The sequence below is a fragment of the Nesoenas mayeri genome, assembly GCF_963082525.1.
Source record: "Nesoenas mayeri genome assembly, chromosome: 12".
Classification (NCBI taxonomy): domain Eukaryota; kingdom Metazoa; phylum Chordata; class Aves; order Columbiformes; family Columbidae; genus Nesoenas; species Nesoenas mayeri.
In genome coordinates, this window is record NC_137547.1 from 5,505,378 (window position 1) to 5,529,059 (window position 23,682).

The 23,682-nt window shown below is 38.3% G+C and overlaps 1 protein-coding gene across 1 annotated transcript in view; it reads left to right on the forward strand.

The window, feature by feature from the left end:
* The first annotated feature begins 1,144 nt into the window (after positions 1–1,144).
* CHD9 (chromodomain helicase DNA binding protein 9) overlaps positions 1,145–23,682 on the forward strand; it is an 82,536-nt gene continuing 59,998 nt past the window's right edge. The window contains exons 1-2 of the mRNA XM_080351784.1: positions 1,145–1,232; positions 8,531–10,133. Of these exons, the coding sequence (XP_080207910.1) occupies positions 8,697–10,133 (1,437 nt within the window). The 5' untranslated portion in view covers positions 1,145–1,232; positions 8,531–8,696. The remainder of the gene's footprint in view (positions 1,233–8,530; positions 10,134–23,682) is intronic.

A 23,682-nucleotide genomic window follows, 5' to 3' on the forward strand; every position in this document is an offset into this window, starting at 1 on the left:
CTGTGCATATTATTTAAGTCACTCTATTAATGTACAGCAGAGATGGTTTAGCAACCTTGGAATAAGTCTTGAAGTTACTGAATAGTAAAAGGAGGATAAATCTGATAATTTATGTACCAAATTAGTACTGAATAATTTTTTTTTACTGGAACATTGCAGGCTTTTGATAGCTGTTATAACCAATTTATGTCTTTGACATGTTACAACATTGTCTCAAAGATGTGAGGAGAAGAAATAATCTTTGTGTGAAGGTCTGCTTCTTAATGCAGCAATATATGCTATCGTTGTTAGAGAACAAAAAGCAATATACCAAGTAATCCAATAAGCTAAGGCAGTCTATTCTCTAACTGTATCTTTTAATAAAGACTAAAGGTTGAACTGTATTAATATTCTTGCAAAGCTGTTTGAGAGTTTGTCACCAAGAAACTGTATTTAGGGAAAGGGAAGTCTGTATTTGCTGGAACTGGAGGCTGCTCTGTGCCTTGGAGAGAATGGGTGTGCTTTTTAAAGGGTTGCGTTGTTTTTGGAGAAGCAGACTGGTACAGCATGTGAGTTCATAAACTAACTGTTTGTCTTTTAATGTCAGAGAGTGTTTTTATTTGCTTTGAGGCTTTTATGCACAGGCCCTAGAAGCCTTTGCTTTTCCCTCGTGCACGTTTTCCCTCCAACCGAGCAATGCTTTGAAGCCTCTTCCAGATGAACTGAGAGCTCCTCGAGTTGAGCCAGGACGGGATAAACCTGTCACACCCTGGAGGGCCGTGTCAGTTGTGATCGGCACGTCCGTCTGTCAGTGCGGAACAGCTTATTGCTGTTAAAAGAGAATATCTACGGGGCTTTTTGCATTGGCAGGTTCAAAATCTAACCTCAGAACCTTTTTTCTTTTGGTCCTAATATTGTGTCTTACAGTTGCTCTAAAACTCTCAGTATTCTGGCAGACGATCCTTCTCTTTTAGAGGTTTGTAGGGTTGGGTTGTTTTCCAGTGGTCCTACAAAACGAGCACTTGGTATTGCCTATTTATCATACATTAATCTCGGTGTTCTTATTTTGATGGTGTCTATTACACTTTTGAGTTTAAATTATTGCATTTGAATGTACGCTCCTGAAGTTAGTTGTTGTGTGACTTTCCCATGTTTCATTTTCAGGTCTCTAATGATGAGGTATCCATCTGGATTTAAAGCACATCTTTGAGCTCCTTAATTCTTCATTAAAGAGATGTGTTCTATATTCATGGGTAAGGATATTCTTTATCTTGACTTGGCCCCCTTTCTTAAATATCTTGTGATATATTTTTAATATAGAATATTTCAGCAACTGACTTTTATGTCTTATAGGTTAATCAGGCACATTTATAGTATAGGGTTCTTTAGGTGCCTGTGCTAGCTCGGAAGTAACTTTGGAATTCATATATCTAAGTACCAGTGTTCTAACTAAATCACTCTAACTCTTAGCATTACAGATAGAGAAACATCATGGTATATAGGTAAATAATGTAAAAATTGGTCTGTGATTTGAGATTTCTTTTCCGATATATAGCAGTTGAACAGGCCATAATTGTGCATCTCCCTATACATCTTTTGAATTTGGAGTTTTGGGAAGAAGGAGACTCCATCCTGGAAAGCAATAAAAGGAAAGGATCTGAATTTTGTACACTTTTTTCAATGATATGAAACATATTTAATCCAAAGAAACTTTGTGTTATTATACACCCACAGTTCAAAACAGCAGAAACAAAACCACCTCAAGAATCTCACTAGAAAATGAGTTTTTCTAAATGCTATTAGTATTTTTAATTTTTGTAGGGGCCCTATGATTGCTTCATACGTTAGAGAATTTGCCATGTGTTCTCTCTATATATTAAGCGCTGCTTGCTGAAATATAATTTAGACACTCTGTAAATTTACCTTGAGTTAAAAATTAATGTTAAAGTGGATATATGAAGTGGCCCAAACATATGCTGTGAGGCTTTCTGATCTCATACTGCTTCATACAGAGAGTTCTGTGATGTAATTTCTCTTTGGTGTCTGTCCCGTTCGCAGTGAACACAAACCTCTTGGGGAATGGTAGAAATGTGTCTGTAGTTGCATTGGAAGACAGTTTCTCTTTCCAAGCGAGGTGTCATTGGTCACGTTGGTTGACTCGAACTTTTATGGATAACTATAACAATTTTAATTGAAGACCATCTGTTTCAAATCTTTCTTTTCTCAATCTTCAAATCAAAATGCAACGTACTTGGGTTATCTTTTGGGTATTTATCGTTATATCTGTGAACTCTGCAGCAGAATAGAATTCTAAACGAAACCAGTATGTTGAGGGTATGGCTTTACTAAAGGGATGGCTCATTACTCAAAAATAATTATAAATGCATACCAATAAAAAGCAATTTTAAAATAAAATCATGCATATTTATATATATAATTGGATGTGGTTTTTTTAATTTAATGAAACAAGATACCCAAACAAATTTTCTCCTAATTTTAGTGATACCAATAAGAGAAAATGCACCTTTTCAGTCCATATTTAGCTACAGATACCATGGCATTCTTGTACAAAGACTTATTCCTTTCTGTTAGGGAAGAAAAGAGTTCATTTCTACTGAAAGTTCTGGGTTTTTTACTACATTTCTGGGATTTTGAGCGATTTGTGCTGTCCCTCTGTGCATTTTAAATTTAATGTGTACATTGATCTTCAAATCTATAATAGAATATCATTTATATTGGCGTGTCAGTGGGAAGTAACTTCTGTATTGTTTAATTTACTGCAGCTTTTTGAACTTGGCTAAAGCTTTATGTGTAGTTCAAGCTGACAAATAATGATAGTGTAATTATCTTTTGTTTTAATATGGAGAGAGCGTGTCACTATCATTTCGAATATTGTGCAGAAGTGATTGGTTTATTCAGTGTCTGTTTTTTAGCATCCTGTATTTCCGCCTCTTCTGACACCGCGTTCCCTCTGCTCATAGACAGGCACATCAACCAAAGCCACAAACCTGTCGCGCTGTCGGATTCTACGTGGGATTTAGTAAATAGGAGGATTGTTTCAGTCTCTTAGGCAGATCTCTTGTTCGGAAGCAAAGTCTGTTCTACCTGGTTGTGTTGCTTTCCTAAAAATATAACCCAACCAAACCAAAACCAGCCAACCCAGCTCATTTTGTGAGCGTGTGATTTAAAACTCTTCCCTAGATACGACTGTCTGTGCTCACCCCTTCTCAGTTTGTCAAAGTGTATAAGTGTGCATGTCACGGTAATATGTGGAATCTTCACCTGATCTAGTTGCTTACACCTAGAGCAGCTTGTTTTCCATTGTCATTTCATCAAAAGTAACCAACTATGCAATTAATGAAATAAAACACCTCAGTAGTTTTTATTATCTTTTCTTTTACTGCTACTCCCATTTCATTTGTTGAAAGCAAAATCAGGTGTCTTTTTTCCATTCTGTTTTCTTAGGTGTTTGTTCTTTTTTAATGTATTCCGTAAAATAAATCTTTCCTTCTTTCTGTCCAACTATAGCTTGTCTTTTTACAACCCAGCTCTACCGCACGCCAAGCTAGTATAAAAGGGGATCAGCTCTTTGAGATTTTCGTGCTGTTTCTTCTTGGTCAGTCATTCAACAGGAGTGAAGGATTGTTATGAAATTCTGATGGACAATCAAAATGGAGAAAGTTTCTTTTTTGTACTTATTTATTTTCCCTTTTTGTAAGTAGTTGCATCAACCATGTTAATGTGGAATCTCTGTTTCTGAACTGCGCTCTGGTCTTGATTCGTTCTTGTTGCACACCCTCAAGGAAAGGAACCAAACTGGGCCTAGTGGAGCCACTTTCATTTCTATGTCGTTTTGAATATAAGAGGTGAAATCTGAGAAATATCTTAAAGAAAAGTTAGAATTACGTTAGCAGTACATGAAAGCTGCTTTTGCAGGTTGAGGAACAACAGTAGTGCATTGGTTTATATTCTGTTTGTAAGTGAAAGGACAGTTTTAGACCATACAGAACACAACATTGTTTTTCGATGAAAAACGCGGGTTATGCCGAGATTAGTATTTTTTCGTACACTTGGACTTGTAAGATCTCTTCTAAGTACCATTTCACTTGTCCTAATACTTTGTTTTAGATCTTAAATTTAAAATTGAAGTCTTACCGTTAAGAACTGGTAAATTAAAGAAAGTATAGGTGTTCAGTTTAATAAATAGTGACCTGAGGAAAAAACCAAAACCAAACAAAACCACCTGGGAGATGTTTCTGTTCCAACTCAAGGATGTTTGCAGAATAACTTAATACTCCTTGCTGAAAATGCTCTTTTGTGCAAGACACCGAATGATACAGTTGGCAATCTGAAAAAAACCCACTTGCTATTGAAATTTTAGATGCTTTAGCGTATCTGAAGACGGCAAACCCTGAAATGTGTTTCAGCTTAACTTGGGGGATACTGTTGATGTTTCCTGGTAATTAATTTTATAAAATGTCATGTTATTTAAGCAACCAAATAACAAAAACTCGACCAATCAAAACAAACCAAAAACCAAAACAAACCTTTTTTTCTTCAGAATAGTGAGTCTGATGTGTGATTTTGTCAGGTAGCTGTTAGACAGTAGTTACCCTGTAGTAGTAGTGGCCATAGTTCCTGCTGCTTAGTTTCCTACATAAGTTCAGCTTGGTTGGTACAAAGCTGAGAGTTGAAAATACAAAGGGAGCAACTCAGTGCTAAGAAGAAACATTCCATTATATTTAAAGAACAATAACAACAAAATACCACTGAAGAAAATTCTAAATTTACCAGATGTTCTACAGTTGGTAAATTTTTGTGGAAACCGTTCTGGCTGATGGGGCAGTAACTTCTTCAATTCAGGTACCGCATCCATAGTATTCCAGTTGCTTCCTCAGGTTGTACCTCTGTGGTGCTCATTTGATTGGTTAGAATGGTCCAAGCAGTTCTTAGACATGGATGTTGTAGAAGCATCTTGCAAACGTTAAGCTGGGTGAAGATGAGTATTAAATCAGTGTACAATAATGGTAGAGAATATAGACATTTAAAGTATTAGAATTAATTTAGTTTCTACAAGAAGTGTAACTTCATCGCAAAATCTCAGTGCAAGGGGGCACAAAGATGGCAAACTTCACAGCAATCTAAAGTGAATACAATGGAATTACTTAAAATAACAGTGATCATTTGTGGTGAAATGTTTAGTTTATACAAAACAAAGATTTTCCTCTTTGAGGACGACAGAAGAGTTCTTATTCCTCTCTCTTTTTTTTTAAACACATTCTGCTTCTTTACTGTAGTTTGCTTTATCGAGTAGGGATTCAAAACTAGTTTCCCCATTCTGATTAAAATGCAGCTCCAGTAGGAGCTTATCTATGAGAAATATTTTGGAAGTGTTAGTATAAAGCACTGGCTGCCAGTGCATTGTTAAACTTGTAGTTGTCCAGTCCAATAGATGAAAATCTTAAAAACGTTGATTTCCTTGAATGCTTTTCCGGCAGCTGAAGGTAAAAGCCAATCCAAATTTTGAATTGGTACCACAGATCTGTTTGGGGAAGGAGAAGCCCAGGTAAAAGTGCATTAAAACGTAATTGCAGCTGCCGTCATATTCTGTATAAGAGAGAGTAAGGATATGGAGAAGGAATCACTTACAGAAAGCAGGTAAAAAGTTTCCTGTCGGAGCTTTTTTGTTCCATTCAGTTGAATGTGAGGAGATAGGGTTGGGTTTTGTGGCTTTTTAGTTTGTTTGTTTGGGGTTTTTTGTGTGGTTGGTTTTTGTTTTCAAGGAAGGGACAAAAAAATGGTACTTGTGTACCAGTGAAGTTCAGAAATGCATCACAGTTTGTCTTCATATGCCCTCACAGTTTGCAAGATGAGCGTCTGATGTTCTCAGATTCAAGTGTAGCAGAGAGAAACAAAAAGGACAATTGCTTAATAAATTTGGAAGATGACTTGGTGTGACAGGCTAGTTCCTCCAAATCAAATATCCTTCAATTGCCAAGTTATGCTTTGCTGTAACTTGGAAAAAAAAGTGATGAATTTTGTAGACACTGAAGAAAATTGCTAGGGAGGGGTTAAAGTATTTCTGTGGTCAAAAAACAAGCTGTCTCTTTTTTTTTAACTGCATGATCTTCTCTTTACAGAGAACCTTCCTTTTCTTCATAATAAATTTACATAGGTCTAATTAGAGAGGTTTCTCATGTATCTAACCTTCAGATTTCTCAGTTTGCAAATTCATCTGTGCCATCCACCCATCTACGCATCTTGATCCTTGAAGTGGAGCTGACATCTTCAGGGTTTGGTTCCTTTTCATGCTTACTACCGTTTGTTTTATAAAGCCTTTGCATTTTAAAAGAGAGTTTGTGTTATGTGGCTCTTGTTTCCTCCTTTGTTTTCTTCATGCTGAAAGAAAGTAGGAAAAACTAAGCTGAAAATTGTTTGTTGGGTTATGAGCAAAGAAGCCACAATACGGGTTATGTCTGGGGATAACCGAGGAGCTGAATGCAGCCTGCTGAGCTCTTAATACTCAGTCTCAATATGTGAACTTTTATTGATACAGGCTTCAAAATGTGAGTTTTTAGCAGTGGAGTCCTTGATAGCCTGGAACATGACATTTTACACATGGTTGCCACCATTTCCATCTATCTTTCCCCAGATGAAAGTTTCTTTAATTAGATCATCTGTTGTGTGTCTACGATATTCTTTCGTTGTACTTAATCTGACTTGGTTGTCTTCTCTTAGCTAAAATAGCTCTCCCCTGACTTATCTTTTGAGTTGAAATATCCCGAGATGAGAGAGAACTGTATTAGAATCCTGCACATAATCTGCCTGAATCCTGATGGTGGTTTATCCTCTGTTGGAAGGTGTGTGATACCAGGAAAGTCATCATTCTGTTGCTTTTAATCATAAGCCCACAACTTAATCAGTGTTGGAAGATAATGGGGTCTAATTTATGTTAGACTTGGGATGGTAATTTAAGCAATAAGTTGTACATGTATCATCTGGAATCTACAACTGCTTTGCTGTGCTGAGCTGTCTGCTTCCTAAGTTTCTCTGTCTTTTTTTACAGCATGATTGTTCTCTGTACTCATAGGAATTAACACTCATACCAATCAGTACTTGGGAGATGTCACCAGTTGGTGTCTTTCACTGTGATACAGGATCCGTCTGTCCTTCTTCTGTGTAGACCAGAAGTTTTATTTATATATACACACATATATATATATACACCCAAACCCTCAATAAGGTTGATTAATTTAGGTTAGGCTTTATTCTGGCTATGGGCACAATGCTCGATCATTAGACTAGGAGTATAAGCAGAACAGGTTTTCATCAGCGTGTCCAAGACACTTTGTACTTAATGGGTTCAGTCCAAGCCTTGTCCATCAGAAAACATTTCACATTTCCAGGGTGTCCATTTCTGGAAGACTTCTCTACTCATCATATTCTTAGGAGAGTTCGTTAATGAAGAATTGCAATTGAAATAGAGGGAGAGCATGAAAGGAAGCTTTACTATTAGTAGTATTAATAGTAGGAGCAGGAATTAAAAGCTGTGGCTATTTTCTTTCCCTTTTTTCTTCATAGTAGATATATGGATTGACAGGACAAAGGAATGATTATTCCATGAAGATGCTCATTTTAAGTGATTGTTATTCTATTCTAGAGGCTTACTGGTTACCTGGAGAGGTAAATACCAGGCAGACATTTTCATTCATTTCCCATTCTGTTTGATTACACTGGGAATGTGCAAGTTTTTAGGCTAAAGTTAAACGAACCATCGTTCTCAGCTGTCTGAAATCCCTGATTGGAAGCTAATTAATTGGTGATCACTCAGCGATACTATGAATAAATAAAAAAGAAAAAAGACTTGTGTTTCAAGACTATGTAAGTGTGTAAATTCTGTTGTTGAACCAAAGGTAATTCTTTTCATTTGCTTATCTTTGGCCGTGTCACTGCACTTGTCCCCTTGTCCCTTCCTTTAAATAAGAGCTCAATCATGTCTTTAAGCGAGATAAAACTTAGTTTTTCAGAATCTTACTTAATGCAACTTAAATAGAAGAACCAGAGTAACTAATCTTTTCCTACTGAAGTCAAGGTAGCTTTGTTTGTAAATGTCATTTATAACCTCTCAAGTTTCTTGCTTAAACAGACAGAATTATTGTGTAAATATTGTGTATTACATGATTTTGTTCTACATTTACATTTTAATTCCGGAAAACTAAAACCACAATTCTGTTACAATTTGGTAATTCTATGAAAATGGTAAAGGAGAATCCACGATTGTGCTTAGGTAATAGAGCAAACTGAATGAAAAAATGAAACCATTACATTTAAAACATCAAATATTGCTTTAATTACATAAAAGACAAAAGTGATAAATGCTGCACAGAGCATTGAGTGTAAGCAAAAATAACTTAATTGATTCGTGCTTTAACTAAACTGTAACGACATGATCAAAATATCAAAAATCTGTAAAAGTGCTGGGGATGTGAACAAGTGATGAGGAGAGTCGTGGAAGTAATTTTTCTCTCTCTGTTTTTTTTCTCTTCTATAGGATGCTTTAACACTTTAAGACAAACGTTTCATCGGAAGCACTAATGGACGTTGGCATGCCGTGGATAAGGTGGTGACCGCTGGATGTCATTTGTTTCTGTTCACTGCAGAGAGCCAAAATTGACTCCATTTGGAGTTGAGAGCAAAAGCAGTAGAGACCTATCAAGATGACTGATCCTATGATGGATTTTTTTGATGATGCCAATCTTTTTAGTGAGACATTAGAAGGTTTGTCAGATGATGCCTTTGTTCAACCTGGACCTGTTTCACTTGTTGATGAATTGAATTTGGGTGCAGAATTTGAACCTTTGCACATAGACTCATTGAACCATGTGCAAGATGCTCAAAATCAACAGAAGATGAGTGAGTTTGATCAGCTGAGTCAGTACGATTCACTGAAACTTCACTCAGTAAATCAGTCCTTTAACAGCTCAGCTGACAACGTCTTATCGCCGCACTCTCAGTTCAGTTGTTCACCAATTCATCCGCAAAACCAATCCAATGGGATGTTTCCAGACGTGGCTGATGGGAGCCCTATGTGGGGTCATCAAACTGCCACAACCGTTTCCAATCAAAATGGGTCCCCCTTTCACCAAGGACATTCTCAGTCTATGCAGCAAAACAAAAGCTTTGTAGCACACCATGACTTTGCCTTATTTCAGGCTAACGAACCGCAGCATCAGTGTGCCTCGCTACGGCCGCCGCAGAGCAGGAGCGGCGCGGCGCAGGATGCTCTGAGTCAGCCGAAAGACTTCATGGAAGTGAACGTGTCCACGTCTCACAGAGTCAGTGTTAACCACCCGCCTGCGGTTTCTAATCCATCCACTTCACAGCAGCCTCTGTCCGTTCAGCAGTTTTCTCAAGCTGCGAGCGCTTCGATACATTTCTGTGGAAATCAAGAAGGAAATTTTGATGGACAGTCCCCAACTATTACTCCGTGTTCTGTCAATAATAGCCAACAATTTTCATCTCCCTACTCTTACTCTAACAACCACATTTCTCCAACCAGCCTTCTTCAGCCTACGACAGCTCTTTCTACCAGCCAGCAGACACACTCGATCTCCGACTTCACTGGAAGCGATGCCTTTACATCTCAAACAGGGACCAAGCAAGAAACGACGGAGCACATGTTGAATCCTAGTACGCCGCTGAATTCAAATAGTTTTCAAATGTTGCATTCTGCGCATCCTCAGGGCAACTTTAGTAGTTCAAAACTCTCTCCTGTGAATATTAGTTTCCCAGCTTCTGCTGGTTCTGCTTCTCAGATAAGCCATTTCACCGACCCTATAGAAAGCAATGGTTTTACATCTTTAGATGACAACTTACTTCATCAAGTCGAGACTCACAGTGAACCATTTACGGGACTTGACCCAGACGACCTCCTCCAAGAGGACCTTCTGCCACAGTTCGACGATTCCGCGTTTGTTCAGGATAGCACAAGCCATGTTTTGGAGCATGACCTGGACCACCACATCACCCCACAGCCAGTAACGCCCTCGCCTGACCTCGTTCGGGCACAGCCTCCAAGCCAGATCCATCCTTGGCACTCTTCGGTTTCCCATCAGCATCTGCAGGACCGGGGTCGTGTCACCTTGCAGGGACAGGTATGGAGGGATTTGGGGGCTGGGGGGTGAGCTGTTGGATTTGGTTGAGCTGGTGAAATTATTAATATGGACTGGAGCTTGTGCTAAATCACGGTAGCTGATGTCTCTGAGCTGTTATTTGACCCCGAAGAAGTCTAAATAACAGCTAGTTTAGGCAAAATAAACCCACTCTGTTGATGCAGCCCTTGCTTTCTCCTGTTGATTTCTTACCATTGCGGAAAACCAGTTTATATGACCTGAAATATTTATCCTGAGAATATGGCGCCGATCCTTCTGATGCTTATGTTTCTTAAGTAGAGGAGAGAAACACAATTTTATGGTTTTGGTGTGAATATAATGGCTTATTGTCTTTTGAAGTACTTATAGTGAGATATTTGTAGGAGCTTTAATAAGGTTTGTGTGGCTGATTTCCTGCGGGAATTGCGCTGGTTGTGTTGCACCTTGGTCCTTTCCTTGGTGTCTTTGTGCTCGTGCTCATTGGCTAAAAAGACAAAATTTTTTTGTTGTTTTTGGTGTGATTAGTGATAATAGAAAACATATAAAAGGCTGTGCCTATGTTTGATTTTGTTACTTTTGGCAAAACCAAAAAACTCTGCAGTTGTTTTAGTGTAATGTGCACATCTACTGCAAGTATGAAAGCCCTCCACACAGAGGACAAGTGGCATAAATACGATATCGTACTTTTTTTAATGATATACAAGAGAAACAAACTTTGCAGACAGCGTTTTTGAGATTATCTGAGAGAAATTACAATGGTATGAGCATTGAAGAGTTGGGAAAGAAATTCCTTTAGCCTTGCAAGTGGTTTCTCATAACACAGTGAATTTTCAGATGGTTTTAATTGAGATATTAAGTCCATTTTTTTAATGGTGATCTTTACCTTCATTTATGTCATCATCTTTTCTAGGAAGCATATAAGTGTCAATAAATTCAACTACAGACTGGTGTTTCTGGATTGCTTTGGTCTCATCAAAGTAGCTAAGCTTTTCAAAAACAAATAGGCCAAGTAAAGTTAGAAACCTCAGCATATGTGAGATTCTTGCACATTTTTCAGCTCAAAAAAAATCCTTAATCAAAAGAATATACGTCTTGAATAGAGAAGACACTTAATAACCAAAGGCACAAATAATTATTCTTTCCGCTTTTAAAATGTGTCAATCTTGAAAGCTATTGCTGTGGTTTTGGAGACCGATTTGGTGGCTTTCCTTGTTAATGCTTGAAGAGCGGTATCAGTGACAGCGTTACCTGTAAGTTCGCACCTTAACATGATCACAGTTTGGCTCTGCCCGGGAGCTTTGAGCCCCAATTAGGTTTGGCAGGGGTGACTGAAACTTCTTCCATTATATGCCAAAACAGTATCTAATTTGGCAGAGGGAGCTGTAGCTTCCATGTGATAAGTGCACATATTCAGCTGCCATCGCTGGTTATCTGGGGTTTCCAAAATTGTGGGACCGTCTGTTGAAATCCATGTACATGTGAACAGTGAAAGTGGGAATTTTTATTTTAAACTCCTGTTTTAAATTCTAGTTGGAATTTGCCTTGTATTTGGGAATGTTTCCTAATTTTCAATCTGTGCCTTTGAAAATAGAGGCAATTCTGACATCAAATATGTACATGCCGGCAGCTTTAAAAAGGCGGTAATGACTGTCTTACTTCTTTATATTCTTGTCCCCTATATTTCCCCTACCTGAGAATATAGAATGGTATCTTATTGGGAAAAAAATGCTAGGAAGGAAAAGAAAGGAACTTTGCTACTGACTCTTGGTTCTGCTTGGTTTGCAGGACACAGGCCTGTGGGAGAGCCAATCTAACACTTTTTTTCCCCCTCTTTAATTTTTGTCATTAGTGTAGCGATAAGGGTTTAACACATTTCATGTTCAGTCTTGGTTAAGCAGACTGTTTCTCCCTTACAACTTCTGCTTGTCTTTATGGAGCGTATCATTTCTAATTGCTACTAGTGAATTTTTTTGTGTAGAATTGCGGTGTGATGTTGGTAGAACACCTATAGAGCTGTGCGGTCGAGATTGGCTCAATTAACGGGATGATGGCAGGAGATGTGTTCTCTTGGTTTTGGCAAACATTCTCATTTTTAGGTCGGGGAGGGGGAGCAGAGAGGTCACTATGAGTTGTGAGGAGCACGTGGCATACAAGGCAGCCGGCAAAAAGTCTAATAAAACTTCTTAGTGTTGTGACTTTTCCATTGTATACACCACAGTCTTTGTAAGATATATTTCAAACCTGCTGACATCAGTTGTAGCGCTCTGGTTTATGACCAGGAATACAGGGAAAGTTCCGAGACGTATGGAGAGTGTTTAAGGTTTTGGGGGCTTGGGTTTAATTTTTATAGTGGTGTGAAAACAGAGCAACATTACAGTATTAAAACTTCGCCTTTTTCCCCCGGAACTTCAAAATGAAACAGACAGAAAACAGATAGTTATGAAACTGCGTGGTTTGGTTTTTATTATTTCAGGGTACGCAATAAATTGCATAAATTGGATTCTGACCTTAAGTTTATCTAATCAGCCGGCAGTTGAATGTTTCCTTCAGCAGCCGGTTGTGAAGCGGTAGCTGTGAAGCTGTTTGAGGAACATATTGATAGGGAGCGACAGAGCAGCCGATGGAGAAGCCTCTTTACGTTGGCAGTGTGTGGAATACCAGCAGCAACAGCAAAGGGTGGCAGAGCGTTTCCGATCTGTCTGCTGTGCGATCACAATTCCAAGAGGGCGTTTAGTTCTAATTCTCGCTCTTATTCTTTGATCCCTTTGTGGAATTTCAAGTTCAAGGTGAGTTTGTTCAGCATGAGCTTTTTTCAAAGGTGCGTGGTTTAACTAGGGAGGAAAAGGGGGGTGAGGGCTGGGGAGGGAATATGAATATGGGTCTGACAAACTGGGTGTCTCTAGGCCAGGAGTCAGTGGGAAGGGATTTTGCATTTATTTTTTTTACTTGTATATGTAATCGTTAAGGTGAAATGTTTATTGTTTAGCAAGACAATGTTTCACACTGGCTTTTGTGCGTGTTGAGGAAACAATTACATAGGGCTTCAATTATTTTGATGAGTTTTAGTTTGATAATGACCGAGATGATTTCAGAAAGGAAACCTTTCTTTAATGAAATACTTAACAAAGTGTAGCTATTGGAATGGACTCAACATTAGACAACCAAAGATCTTTAACTACACTTATGCTGAAGTTATTTCAAGTTAAGAACGTTAAATACTTGCTTCATTATTTGAAAGCAAGCATGCTCATCACAATTTTCCTTGTACAGATATTTTTTTGAAAGAAATTAATTTAAAAATTAGTACAATCTGTTCAGTATAATAATACTGCAGAACTAAAAACAATCTAGAATGTCTTATGCTGCTGTTATACTTTCCATGCCTGCTGTAATTAGATTGTAATTGTAAATAAATTGTTCCTTTTAATTTCACATCATGCATTTTTCATCAGAGTTGGAAAACAGAAAGTAAACTGAAGACTCATGGAGTCTCAGTCTGCCTAATAAAACACCTCTGATCTTTTGAACTTCACTTAAAACTGTTTCGATACCTAATCTGTTTGCTTTTAATAAAGTTGAAAAAAGGTGGCAAAAATACAGGTTTTGACATTCAGTTCTGCATGTTTAGAAGAAAAAGGAAGTTGGAAAGATAATCTGCAGTATAAACTGTTTACAATCATCTCACTGTGGCGTTTTACTCTCTTCTGGCTACATACCTGAAAGCAGAGTAATTGAGATTAAACTGGAAAATAGTTTTCCATTAATAAGTGCTATAGGACAAGGTGGTAGTCTTAGTTCTTAAATCAGATGAATGGGGTTTTTTCCCTTTTGTGACTGAAAGTTTGGCACATAACTTGATAATTCAGTATATTCATGAGTTACAGTATCTTGCATCTCACTCTTTTGTAAAAACTGACTTGAAACATGCAACTGCTTTTATGCTTGCGCTTGTTTTAGAGCAACAGCTGACACTGGATTTTCAGAGAGTTGTCTTGTCCTTGTTGCAAGTTGAGCAGAGAAGTCTGACCATTGTAGGTGATTGCTTGGTCAGCGTCGTACCTGCAACATCTCTATGTGTCAGGATGGCACAGCCTCTTAGATGATTATTGCACTCGTAAGCTTTTTACTCTGCCATTGGTTGCTGTTCTACTTGTAGAGGAAATCTTGCACTTTTGGGGAAGAAATACATAGTAAGCAGTGATGTTTTTGTGGCTAATAAGAGAGGTACAACAAGCCAATGATATAGGCAATTAAGGGAGATGTATAGAAGTCAAGGATGAGCTGTTTGTCAGAGTGTATTTCTCACATTCTATATAGTTTACTTTTAAGTGAGCTTGTAATGAGAAATATTTTAAAGTAATGAACTGATCACACTACACGTAAATTCTTTGTAGAAGAGACTGGCTATTTTGCATAGTACGTCTATAGGTTATGACTCCGAAGTTCTGTTACAATATCAGATTGTAGAATTATGATGCTGCTCTATATTTTGCTTGTGAAACAGCGGATGACAATTGTCAGTGGGACAGGGCATAATAAAACACATCTATCAAAATGTGTCATGCTTTGCATCATCTGAAAACTGAAATTGAAACATCTGTTTCAGTAAGTGTTTGTGTTGGGGTGAGGGCACTAAAAATCATGTCTTGTAATGATGAAATGTAAAAAAACATACCCCACGCCCCCTAGAAAGCCAATCTCTAAACCAAAAGAATCTTTAAACTTATTCTTTCTCCTAAAACGTTTAATAATGTTGGTATAGCTCCCACTATGCGTATTCACTGCATTTATAGTGCTCTTCTTCCTTGAATTACAGTTAATTTGGGGGGTGACATGGTCATATGAACCAAAGTAAATCTCTGCCTGAACTTTCCTTTTAAACACTTGTAGGAGTTGTATGCTCTGCATTTAGTTCTCTGTGCTTGAAGAGCAATTTTCACTCGCCTTGTTAGGAGCTCAATGAATTTGCTCCTCAGTTGTCATCTCCCAGCACCTGATGGGTTTATTGTGCATGTACGAGTTGTGAAAGTCATCCCTCTGCTGACCTTCTTTGTACCGTCTTTTGCAGCTTTTTTTGCTTTATTATTTTCAGAAAGGCACAAATAGCGGGAACGGGAGCAGTGAAGCTGTGTCAAAAGCACAGTTAATGGGGGGAGCAGGACAGCGGCTCTGAGCTCGAGGAGCACATTCCTGCAGTGAACTAAGTCTTTTAAACTATAGCTGGACATAGTATGTTTTCCTTACTAATCTGTGGCTTTTTGCCAGTGGTGTATTCATCACTGAAGATAGCGATATTTTGATAGATTTATTTATTATTCTTGAATGTATAAGCATTTCCCTTTGTATGTATTTTATCTAAGTTTTATATAAACATTTAATACATTTTATTTCTTTTGAAAATGACAAATTGGCTATGTTGGGGAAAGGAAGTACATGTTTGTGAGATTACTCTGTAACACATTTACTGGTGAATATTTATTATAACTTTTAATTTATCCATTTTTCATTTCCCTTGGTTTTCCTTTCAAAATACAGCTGTATAGTAAGGGAAAGACCAGAACTGCTGGACTTCTAAGAACAGAGAAAATGCACCAGGGTATCTGATTTATTGTTTTAAGTGTTTTATGAGTTTGTTAGTAATTACCATCTCTGGGTAGAGCTAAATTGTTTCATCGTTCTTCTTGTTTTGAATCTTTCTTGCTATCGCTGATGCTTTTCTTAAGTCTCTCTCAACCTTCATCACCCGTCAAATAATGAGGCCGTCCCATTCTTTGTATATGTGTCCCCTTGAAAACAAAGTACTTGCTGTTGTAATGATTGTTATAATTTAAGAATATAGTTTTTTCCTCAGATAACTGCACGTTCATTAAATGACTGCAATAACTGTCTTTAAAATGTGCCAAAAATGAAGCGTTTTTCTAAAAAGTAGTTAACAGATGGCAAGCATGGGAAGGAAGCTTTTGGCTGGGTCAGCTTACAGGAGTAATCCTGGAGATAGCAAGGCGAGACTAGTTGACAAAAATAAGTAAAATAGATATTATTTTTTAATAATGTTGCAGAATAAGTGTGATTGAATAATCTAAATAATTATTTGCAAGCAGATGTCTTGTTAACACTGAACAAGCAGAAAGTAATTCAGTAATGTGAGAGTATTGATGTAATTGCACACGTGCGGTGTCGGGAAGAAGTGGAACTGAATTACAGAGAAAACAGAAGACAAACCCCATCTGAAATTGTTTTGTAAAGACAGCAACAGGTAACTGTAGTTCTTCTGCACAGGAAGAAATGTAGAAACAGTGGTGGGGAGAGAGGGAGCGAGAAGCTTCACTTTGTGCAGTAAAGGCAAAATAATTGTACGTGGAGCTGCAGCTCAAATCTGAATTTCTGAGTGCCTTCAAACATACCATTGCCTCTAAAACTTCCAGAGCAGAGCTGCAACTTGAGACATTTTGTGGAAAATTAACACTTTATAAAGTGTCAGTGAACTGAGGTAGAACTTGTAGATTTGTTAACCAGTAGCGTGGTTTTGGAGCCAAAGATTCTGAAGTACATTTGAAATGGATGTTGCTTTTGTCCAAATGTCTCTGTGCTGTGTGAACTCGGGTTTTACAGTTTCTTTTTTGCTGTTACTTTAATTTTCAATATATAGAGAGATCAAATGAATTTCCAGCGCTTTGTCCACCTAACAGCCGTCTACCTCTGGAGAGGTTTGGGTGGTTTTTTGTTCATTACCAGGTTAAGAAGTTTGCACAAGCTGCTGGTTACGTGGATTTCCAAGACAGTGTCTGTCTTCAGCTGTTGAGTGAATTCAATTTGGGGACTCTTAAGTGAATGGATTTCTGGGATTATGAGACTCAGAGTTCTTATGTTGACTTGAGTAAGTTTGATAAATGTATCTAGGAGTGTAGCTCTAGGCTGGAAGCAGTTGACACATCTTACATTTTTGAAAGCTGTGTAATTTGTAGTAGAGATTGATTTTTCTCTCATAAATGTGGCAGATTTTCTTTTGTGTGGGTTATTTGGCTTGTGTTTGCACTTACTGGCGTTTTTTGCTCCCTTGATGTCTCCCTGTGAAGGCCAGCATTTTAATTTATATCTCAGGAAATTGTTCCCATCTTTTACATACTGCCTTTCCAGGAGTTAGTCTGTATTCAAAAGTCATTTCAATGTTAGAGGTGTATCATATATGTGCACATAATGCTATTCAGTAGCATATTGAATTGCAAACCAGAACTGGTTTCATAGATTGATAGGAAGGCCTCTTATAAGAGATGATTTGTGATTTCACAATTTAGCTTGTATGTTGGAAAGAAAAGGGAAGTTTACCTTAGTGTTAAAGAAAACATCACAAATATTTTGGTTCTGAGCCTTTTGTTTGTTATCATTTGAAACACTGTTTCAGAAAGAGAATTCTGACTGACATGTTTTTAAAATAATCTTAAGAGTAATCTTAAAAACGGTTGTTTCACTGTAGTGTCTCCTTTGCTGAGTACCACTCATATAGGACATTTTCTTAACAGTATTTTAAGCAAACTTCCTAGATAAACACAGCTATTGTGGTTTTAGTGACTTGCACCATGCTGTGTCTCACAGTGCCTGGGTTTGTACTGCAGAAGGGTAGGAAATAGTGCTGGGAGCTGCAGTGCATTTGGGTTGGTTTTCTTCTCTCCAAAAGGTTTGTAGCAGCCACTCCTGAGGCCCAGGAACAGCTCAGCTCCATGTGGAAATGTTGCTGTAGCGGGAACTTTGGTTCTTCAAAGCAGCGACCAGCTGTTCCACACACGGTTGTCACAGGGAAGGCAGGTGGATTAATTTAAGGAACATATGAGTGACAAAATCAGACGTGTCTGACTATCTTTGAGTTTGGTAAGAACAGCTTTTTAAAAGATCAGGTGAATTTATTTTGCTGTGTCTGTCATAGCTCCTGTTTATATCACTGTGTGGAGGTTCCTTGAGGTGCAATGAGGTGGTAGAACATGATGGCACCTGGTCAAATCCAGGTGCTACAAAAGAGACAAAAGGGCATGTGATATCAGAAATTGAAGCAGTGCAGGCAAATGAGAGCAGGCTGTACTTCTTTGTTTGTGTTTCCTTTTTGAAAGAGCTGTGCAGCACACATGGATCAAAGCAAAGGGTTGTGTGTGTGGCTGCAGTCTCTACCATTTATTCTTTTAGGCCAAATCAGACAAAAAGTGTTGCAAAACTGGACAAATTTTGCCAAATACTCCTAATCCTCAGGAATTATGATTAGGTGAACTTGTTAAAAATTAATTACATAAAAATATAATGGTTGTACTAAGCCATCATTTTCTTGTTACTTAAACGTTATATATTAGCTTGGTCAAGCATGCTGCTGAAAGAGTGTTTCTACCCATTTTCCATCTTTTAGTGAAAATCTGTGGTTGGTTCTGTGTCATTCCAGCTTTGCACAAATCACTAAAGCATCAAATCCTTTCCAACAACTACCTTGGTGGCTGCAAGGCTTCTTTTGAGGGAAGCACCATAGCTACTTCGTTTACAAAAACAAGGCATAGGACCACATGTAATCTTGCATAAACAAAAGTTTTATGGTGCCAGCCCGGCGTGCTTTTTGGCTGGAAAACCAGTGGATTGCCAATGTGTAGAGCTTTGGCCTGATCTCAGGAGGTGTTCAGACACAGTGACCTGGCTGTGGTCACCGGGGACAGAAGGTGCTGGTGCTCCCCGCGGTGCTCACGCGATCCCATCCTGCTCCCTGCCCACAGCAGGTTCTGCTGATTTTATTGCTGTTAAACACAATTAAGAGTTTCCCCTTTTCTGACCTTCAGGCTGGGTCTAGTCCTGCCGCTTTTACTAACAGCCAGACTCAGCTGAGATAAAAAAATTATTGCTGTGCTGATGTTGCTGGAGACCGGTCTTGCAACTTGTAATGTTTGACCCCTACCAAAAGTTCATGCTCCCTGCTGGTTTGTAGCGATGGTTATCTCTGCAAAGCTCTTGGTGCTATGTTCTTTCTCTAGAAACTTTTAGGAGACTTCTGGGGAAAAACAGTTTGGGGTGTGTTTTTTTTGCTTCTACATTTTTTCTTTGCCTGAAATTAAACCCTGTTGCTCCCCAGTAGCATCCTCTGACCTGTGACCATTTCCAAACCATCCCCTCTTTTTGATGAATTCCTTTTCTGTAGGCATCTAGTTTTCCTCCTCAACCAGGGGGAAGGATTTTGTTCAGGAGTATTTAATTGAGAAAACCAGATTCAACAGGAGTGGTTTCATTAGGCTTGCCAAAATGCTCAAGTGCTCTTTTGTATTGGAGATTCTGGCACAGCGAGCTGTTGAAGTAGTTCATGGAAGGTGACACAAAAATATTGAAGTTGGTTTGAATTGAAGTGGAAGAAGTATGCCCCCTTTTAATTTAAATGGAAATATGCTGCATAGTCTGTACTGGTTTAAATGATATTAGTGACTCCCTGGCTGTTGATGTTAAAATGTATTTATTTTGCCAATTTCTGTCCCTGTTTAATGCATGTTAAGAGCTGATTTTTTTTTTTTGTCTCGCTGAAATTACAAACATTGAAAAACCATTTCTGTTGCTCTGTTAGGTATAGAGGAATGCTACCAAAAATGTCACATTTAGAGACTGAGGAAACTTTTAAACTTAACTGCTTCTAGTGAATAACATTATTGTAAATAGAGATCTTGCATGCCAGCCTTTCTGAATGTGCAATCTGTTCTCATTTAAAGATAGTTCATGATCAGTATTTCTCTATTAATATGGAATAAAATAATGTTCTTCTTTTCATGCTCCTTTCACCATGCTTCATTTTTCTGCCATGAACAAGCAGTGAAAATGCATAGGTTTTTAAAAAGTAAAAAATTCAGAAGGAGGTTGCCAATATTTTTGCAGAATCCCTTCCAGACCCTGCCCAAGGCAATGGTCAGTGCCACACATTGTTCTGGGAGCCTTCGTGCTCTCAGTAACCTCCTTCACTTCCTTGGGAATTTTATTTTACCGCTGCACTGATGTAGTACAGAATTAGAGTGGAATTTGGTAAGTGACGCTGTTGCAGCACGTTGTGGAAGAGGCTTTGTGTTCTGTGGGGTCTGAGCCCTGCCCGGCCTGTTGGGAGCTGCGCAGCTGAGCTGCGGAGACAAATGCCAAATGCTGGGCAGGTTCCTGCGAGTCCTCCCAGTTCTTGCCCACTTGCCCTTGGCACTGCAGGAGGTTCAGTGACTCCTTTAAGGAGCAGAGGAGTACAAAAACATAGACCATGGACGGGTCTGCAGTTCACAGCCCTTCAAAACTGTGATGACTTGTGACTCCGGGACAGAAAAACAAGCAGAGAGGTTTTGAGGGGGAGCGTAAGGAAACAGCGGCAGCAGTAAACTTCATAAGGATTAAAAGGGATTTGATTTTAATTATAAAAAGGTTTTCTTACAAGGCCACTCCCATGAGAGGTGTAGAAGGAACACTTAAACTGAAATTAAGTTCTGACATGAACCAGGTACCGCTCAGCTCCCGGGCTGGTTCTCAGTGTCACATTGATGCTGAGCTTGGGGTTTGGGTTAACAAGAGCTCCTTGCGTGCTCTTCGTTTTGGAGGTGATTTGGGTGGGGTTTTGCCTTCTGGTCTTCCTCTTTGGTTGGTAATGAAAGCATGAGAAAACTAAACTATTGATGGCACACAAAAGTGTGGCCACCAATCACGACATGGGAGGGCAGGTAGCAGCTTGGGAAAATGGAAGCAGGAAAGGTCTTTTCTCAGTTTAATTTTGAGTCTTTTTGTCATCTTGTGTTCTGCACACTTTTGCAGCCAATTCTTTTTTTTGTTTACATTGAAATCAGTATTTTTAAAGATTTTTTTTATTGTCGTATAAATCATAATTTCTGTCCAAAGGTAAATAAAATTGCTTGATTTGAAACTACTTGAACAGAAAACAGTAGCTAAAACCTGAATACTTTTAGAGCGAAGACTGTAAGTCTGAATAGTGCCTATGTCATTTGATTTCTTGTGTGTGTAGCGAAGAGGTTGGATTCAAAGGTGATCTCAAAACGTTCAACTTCATGCCCTCTAGTTTGCAAGGCATCTATAGGCTACTCAAATGTTCTTTTTGCCTTACAAATAAATAAAGTCAAAATTTCGGCTGCTATTTACAATTTAAAGCTGTAGCAGCTTCTAAAAGTGAAGCTTTATTTGGAATCCTATGTCCATATCTACCATGTTGAAAAGTTTGTCCTGCGTCTTGATGTTTCCCAGTGAGCTCAAAGCTGAGCCCGCAGTGGCAGGTGGCAAACCTGCAGGCTTCTTAGGCCAGTTTTTAGGTTTTCCTGAGTGTGAAAAACTGTCTAGTAAAGCAGAAAAAATGTGGCTTTTAAAATTTTAATTAGATAGAGTTTGTGCACCTCTTTCTATCCCTTTCCAATTTTTAACATGAGGTAATTTTATACATGCAAATGACAGTTACGGTTTGTTTTCGACTGCATGAAGCTGTAGTGGGCAAATGTAATTGTGTCTTTAATTTTCAAAGCGTGTGGTGCAGTTTGCATTTATTTCGATATGGGGGTTGTTGGCACAGATATTATTGCTTTGTGATCTGGATGGCAGCACTTGGACGCTTTGGGCTGTTCTGTTGTTCACCCAGATTGGGTATGATGCTCTCCTAAGTGGTGTGGACTTGGATTATCTGGGTCTGCATCTGCTTGGTACAGCTTCACTTGGTCGCATTTGTGTACTGAGCTGAAGTTAGCGACACAGTTCCTGTGGATTAGTGTAAATTCATTTAAGCTGCTATAAAAAAAGATATATTTTAAGAAAACAGCAATAAAAGTTGTGGTGAAAAGTTCAGTAAATTCTGTGTGCAGCATTTCTTTCTTTTGTGGTTGAAGTAGATTTCATTTTAGGTATTTTTTCACCTTTTTTTTTTGTTACAGATTTGAATTTATAATTCTTAGCACTGTGATTACAGAATTCTAACGTTCTGTATTTCCACGCAAATACAGGCTTGGATTTTATTTGGCCTCTTGTTTGGCTTTTTAATCATGTTTTCGGTTTTAGCAATTGCTCATGTTTAACTTCCTTTGTGACTCACAAGGCCTCTAAGGCAGCTGCCGTTTCATTAGAGAACTTGTTCCTTTCCAGGTAGTTTCTGAAATAATCTTTCCCATTAGAACCGAACTTCCTTTGTCTCACTAACAAACATGCTGTTTCTGTTGTGTGACTTTGACCACCGTGTTGCAGGATTTGATTCTGCATGTAAACCTGAGCATCTGAATTGTTTTACTGTCAGACCACCAGACTTCTGACTGGCCTGCTTTTAGGACAGGAGCTTTAGAGTATCAAAAGAACAAAAAGTATAGCGAGTAAGGAGTAGTTTCTGAAATGGATGGTTAGAAAGATAAATTATTAGAGCAGTCTTCTTATTTGTTTTTATTATGCATAGAGAATTGAAACAGGCCTGAGTAATCAGAATGGAAGTACATTAAGTGGGGTCTTTTCAGGATAGGTTATTCGATCCTATATTAAAGTCTTGGGAAGAGTGATAAACCCTGCATTTCAGGAATACATAGTTTCCCGAAAACTTCCAAGTGAATACATTTTAATTTATACACTGAAAAGTTCCTTTTCAATCATAATTTAACACTAGAGAAGGATATTATGCATAGACAAGTTAATACTTCAGTAGAGGAACAACAGTTTAAGTATGGTCATAAATGCACAGGTATACTCAGAGCATCTGCCTTTTTCAAAGTATTTATTCAGCCATTTTTTTAATCTATATTATGTACTAATTTGCCATGGTAGGCCTGTCAGTAGGTACAAAATTAAGATGCTCAGGTGCATGGGGAGGAAGGAAAAAATAGAAGTTAGAAGGCAATGTTAGATACTACAAAGCATGATTTTAAAACAACAATAACAAAAAAGGAGATGTAAAAGACTGATTGTTTGTCCATTTAGTCAAAATACCTTTTGAACCAGAGGGTTCTGAAGCAGGTGAATGTATTTGGGGATGGAGAAGAGGAGGCGAGGAGCAGGAAGGCCCCTTTAGATTTGCTTTAGCAGAACTTTTATTCCAATTTACTTTTGTCAGATGAGAATCTACATGGAAGCAGGGAGAAGAGAAAGAATTTGCAGATCCTGCGTGTCAAAGGGTTGGATTTTGCAGCTTGTAGCTACTGGAATTGTAATGTCTTATGCAGATTCTCCAAGGTGCAAGGACTGAGCTCGTGTTTCATGTCACTGGATAAGACAGCTCTTCTCTACCTGTCTGTCTGCTTTTGAGATTTCCATTCTTCTAATTTGCCTAAATTTGATCAGTGGTTTATAAATTACTAGGCTCTTGGTATCATAAATGCACAAACTTGTATGGCATGCTTGTATAGCCTCATTTGTGTTGGTTTGTTTTCTTTTCAAAGTAAGCGGGATAAAAATTGAACAGTAGTCACTTGTAGTTTAATGTGCGTGTATAACTGTAACCTGAGAGCTGAAAAACAACCTAGTTAAATCTTTCTTCTAAGTCTTTAGTCAAAGAATGTATGATTGTCGAAGACTGGCTTTGTAATAGGGGCCAGAAGTCTCC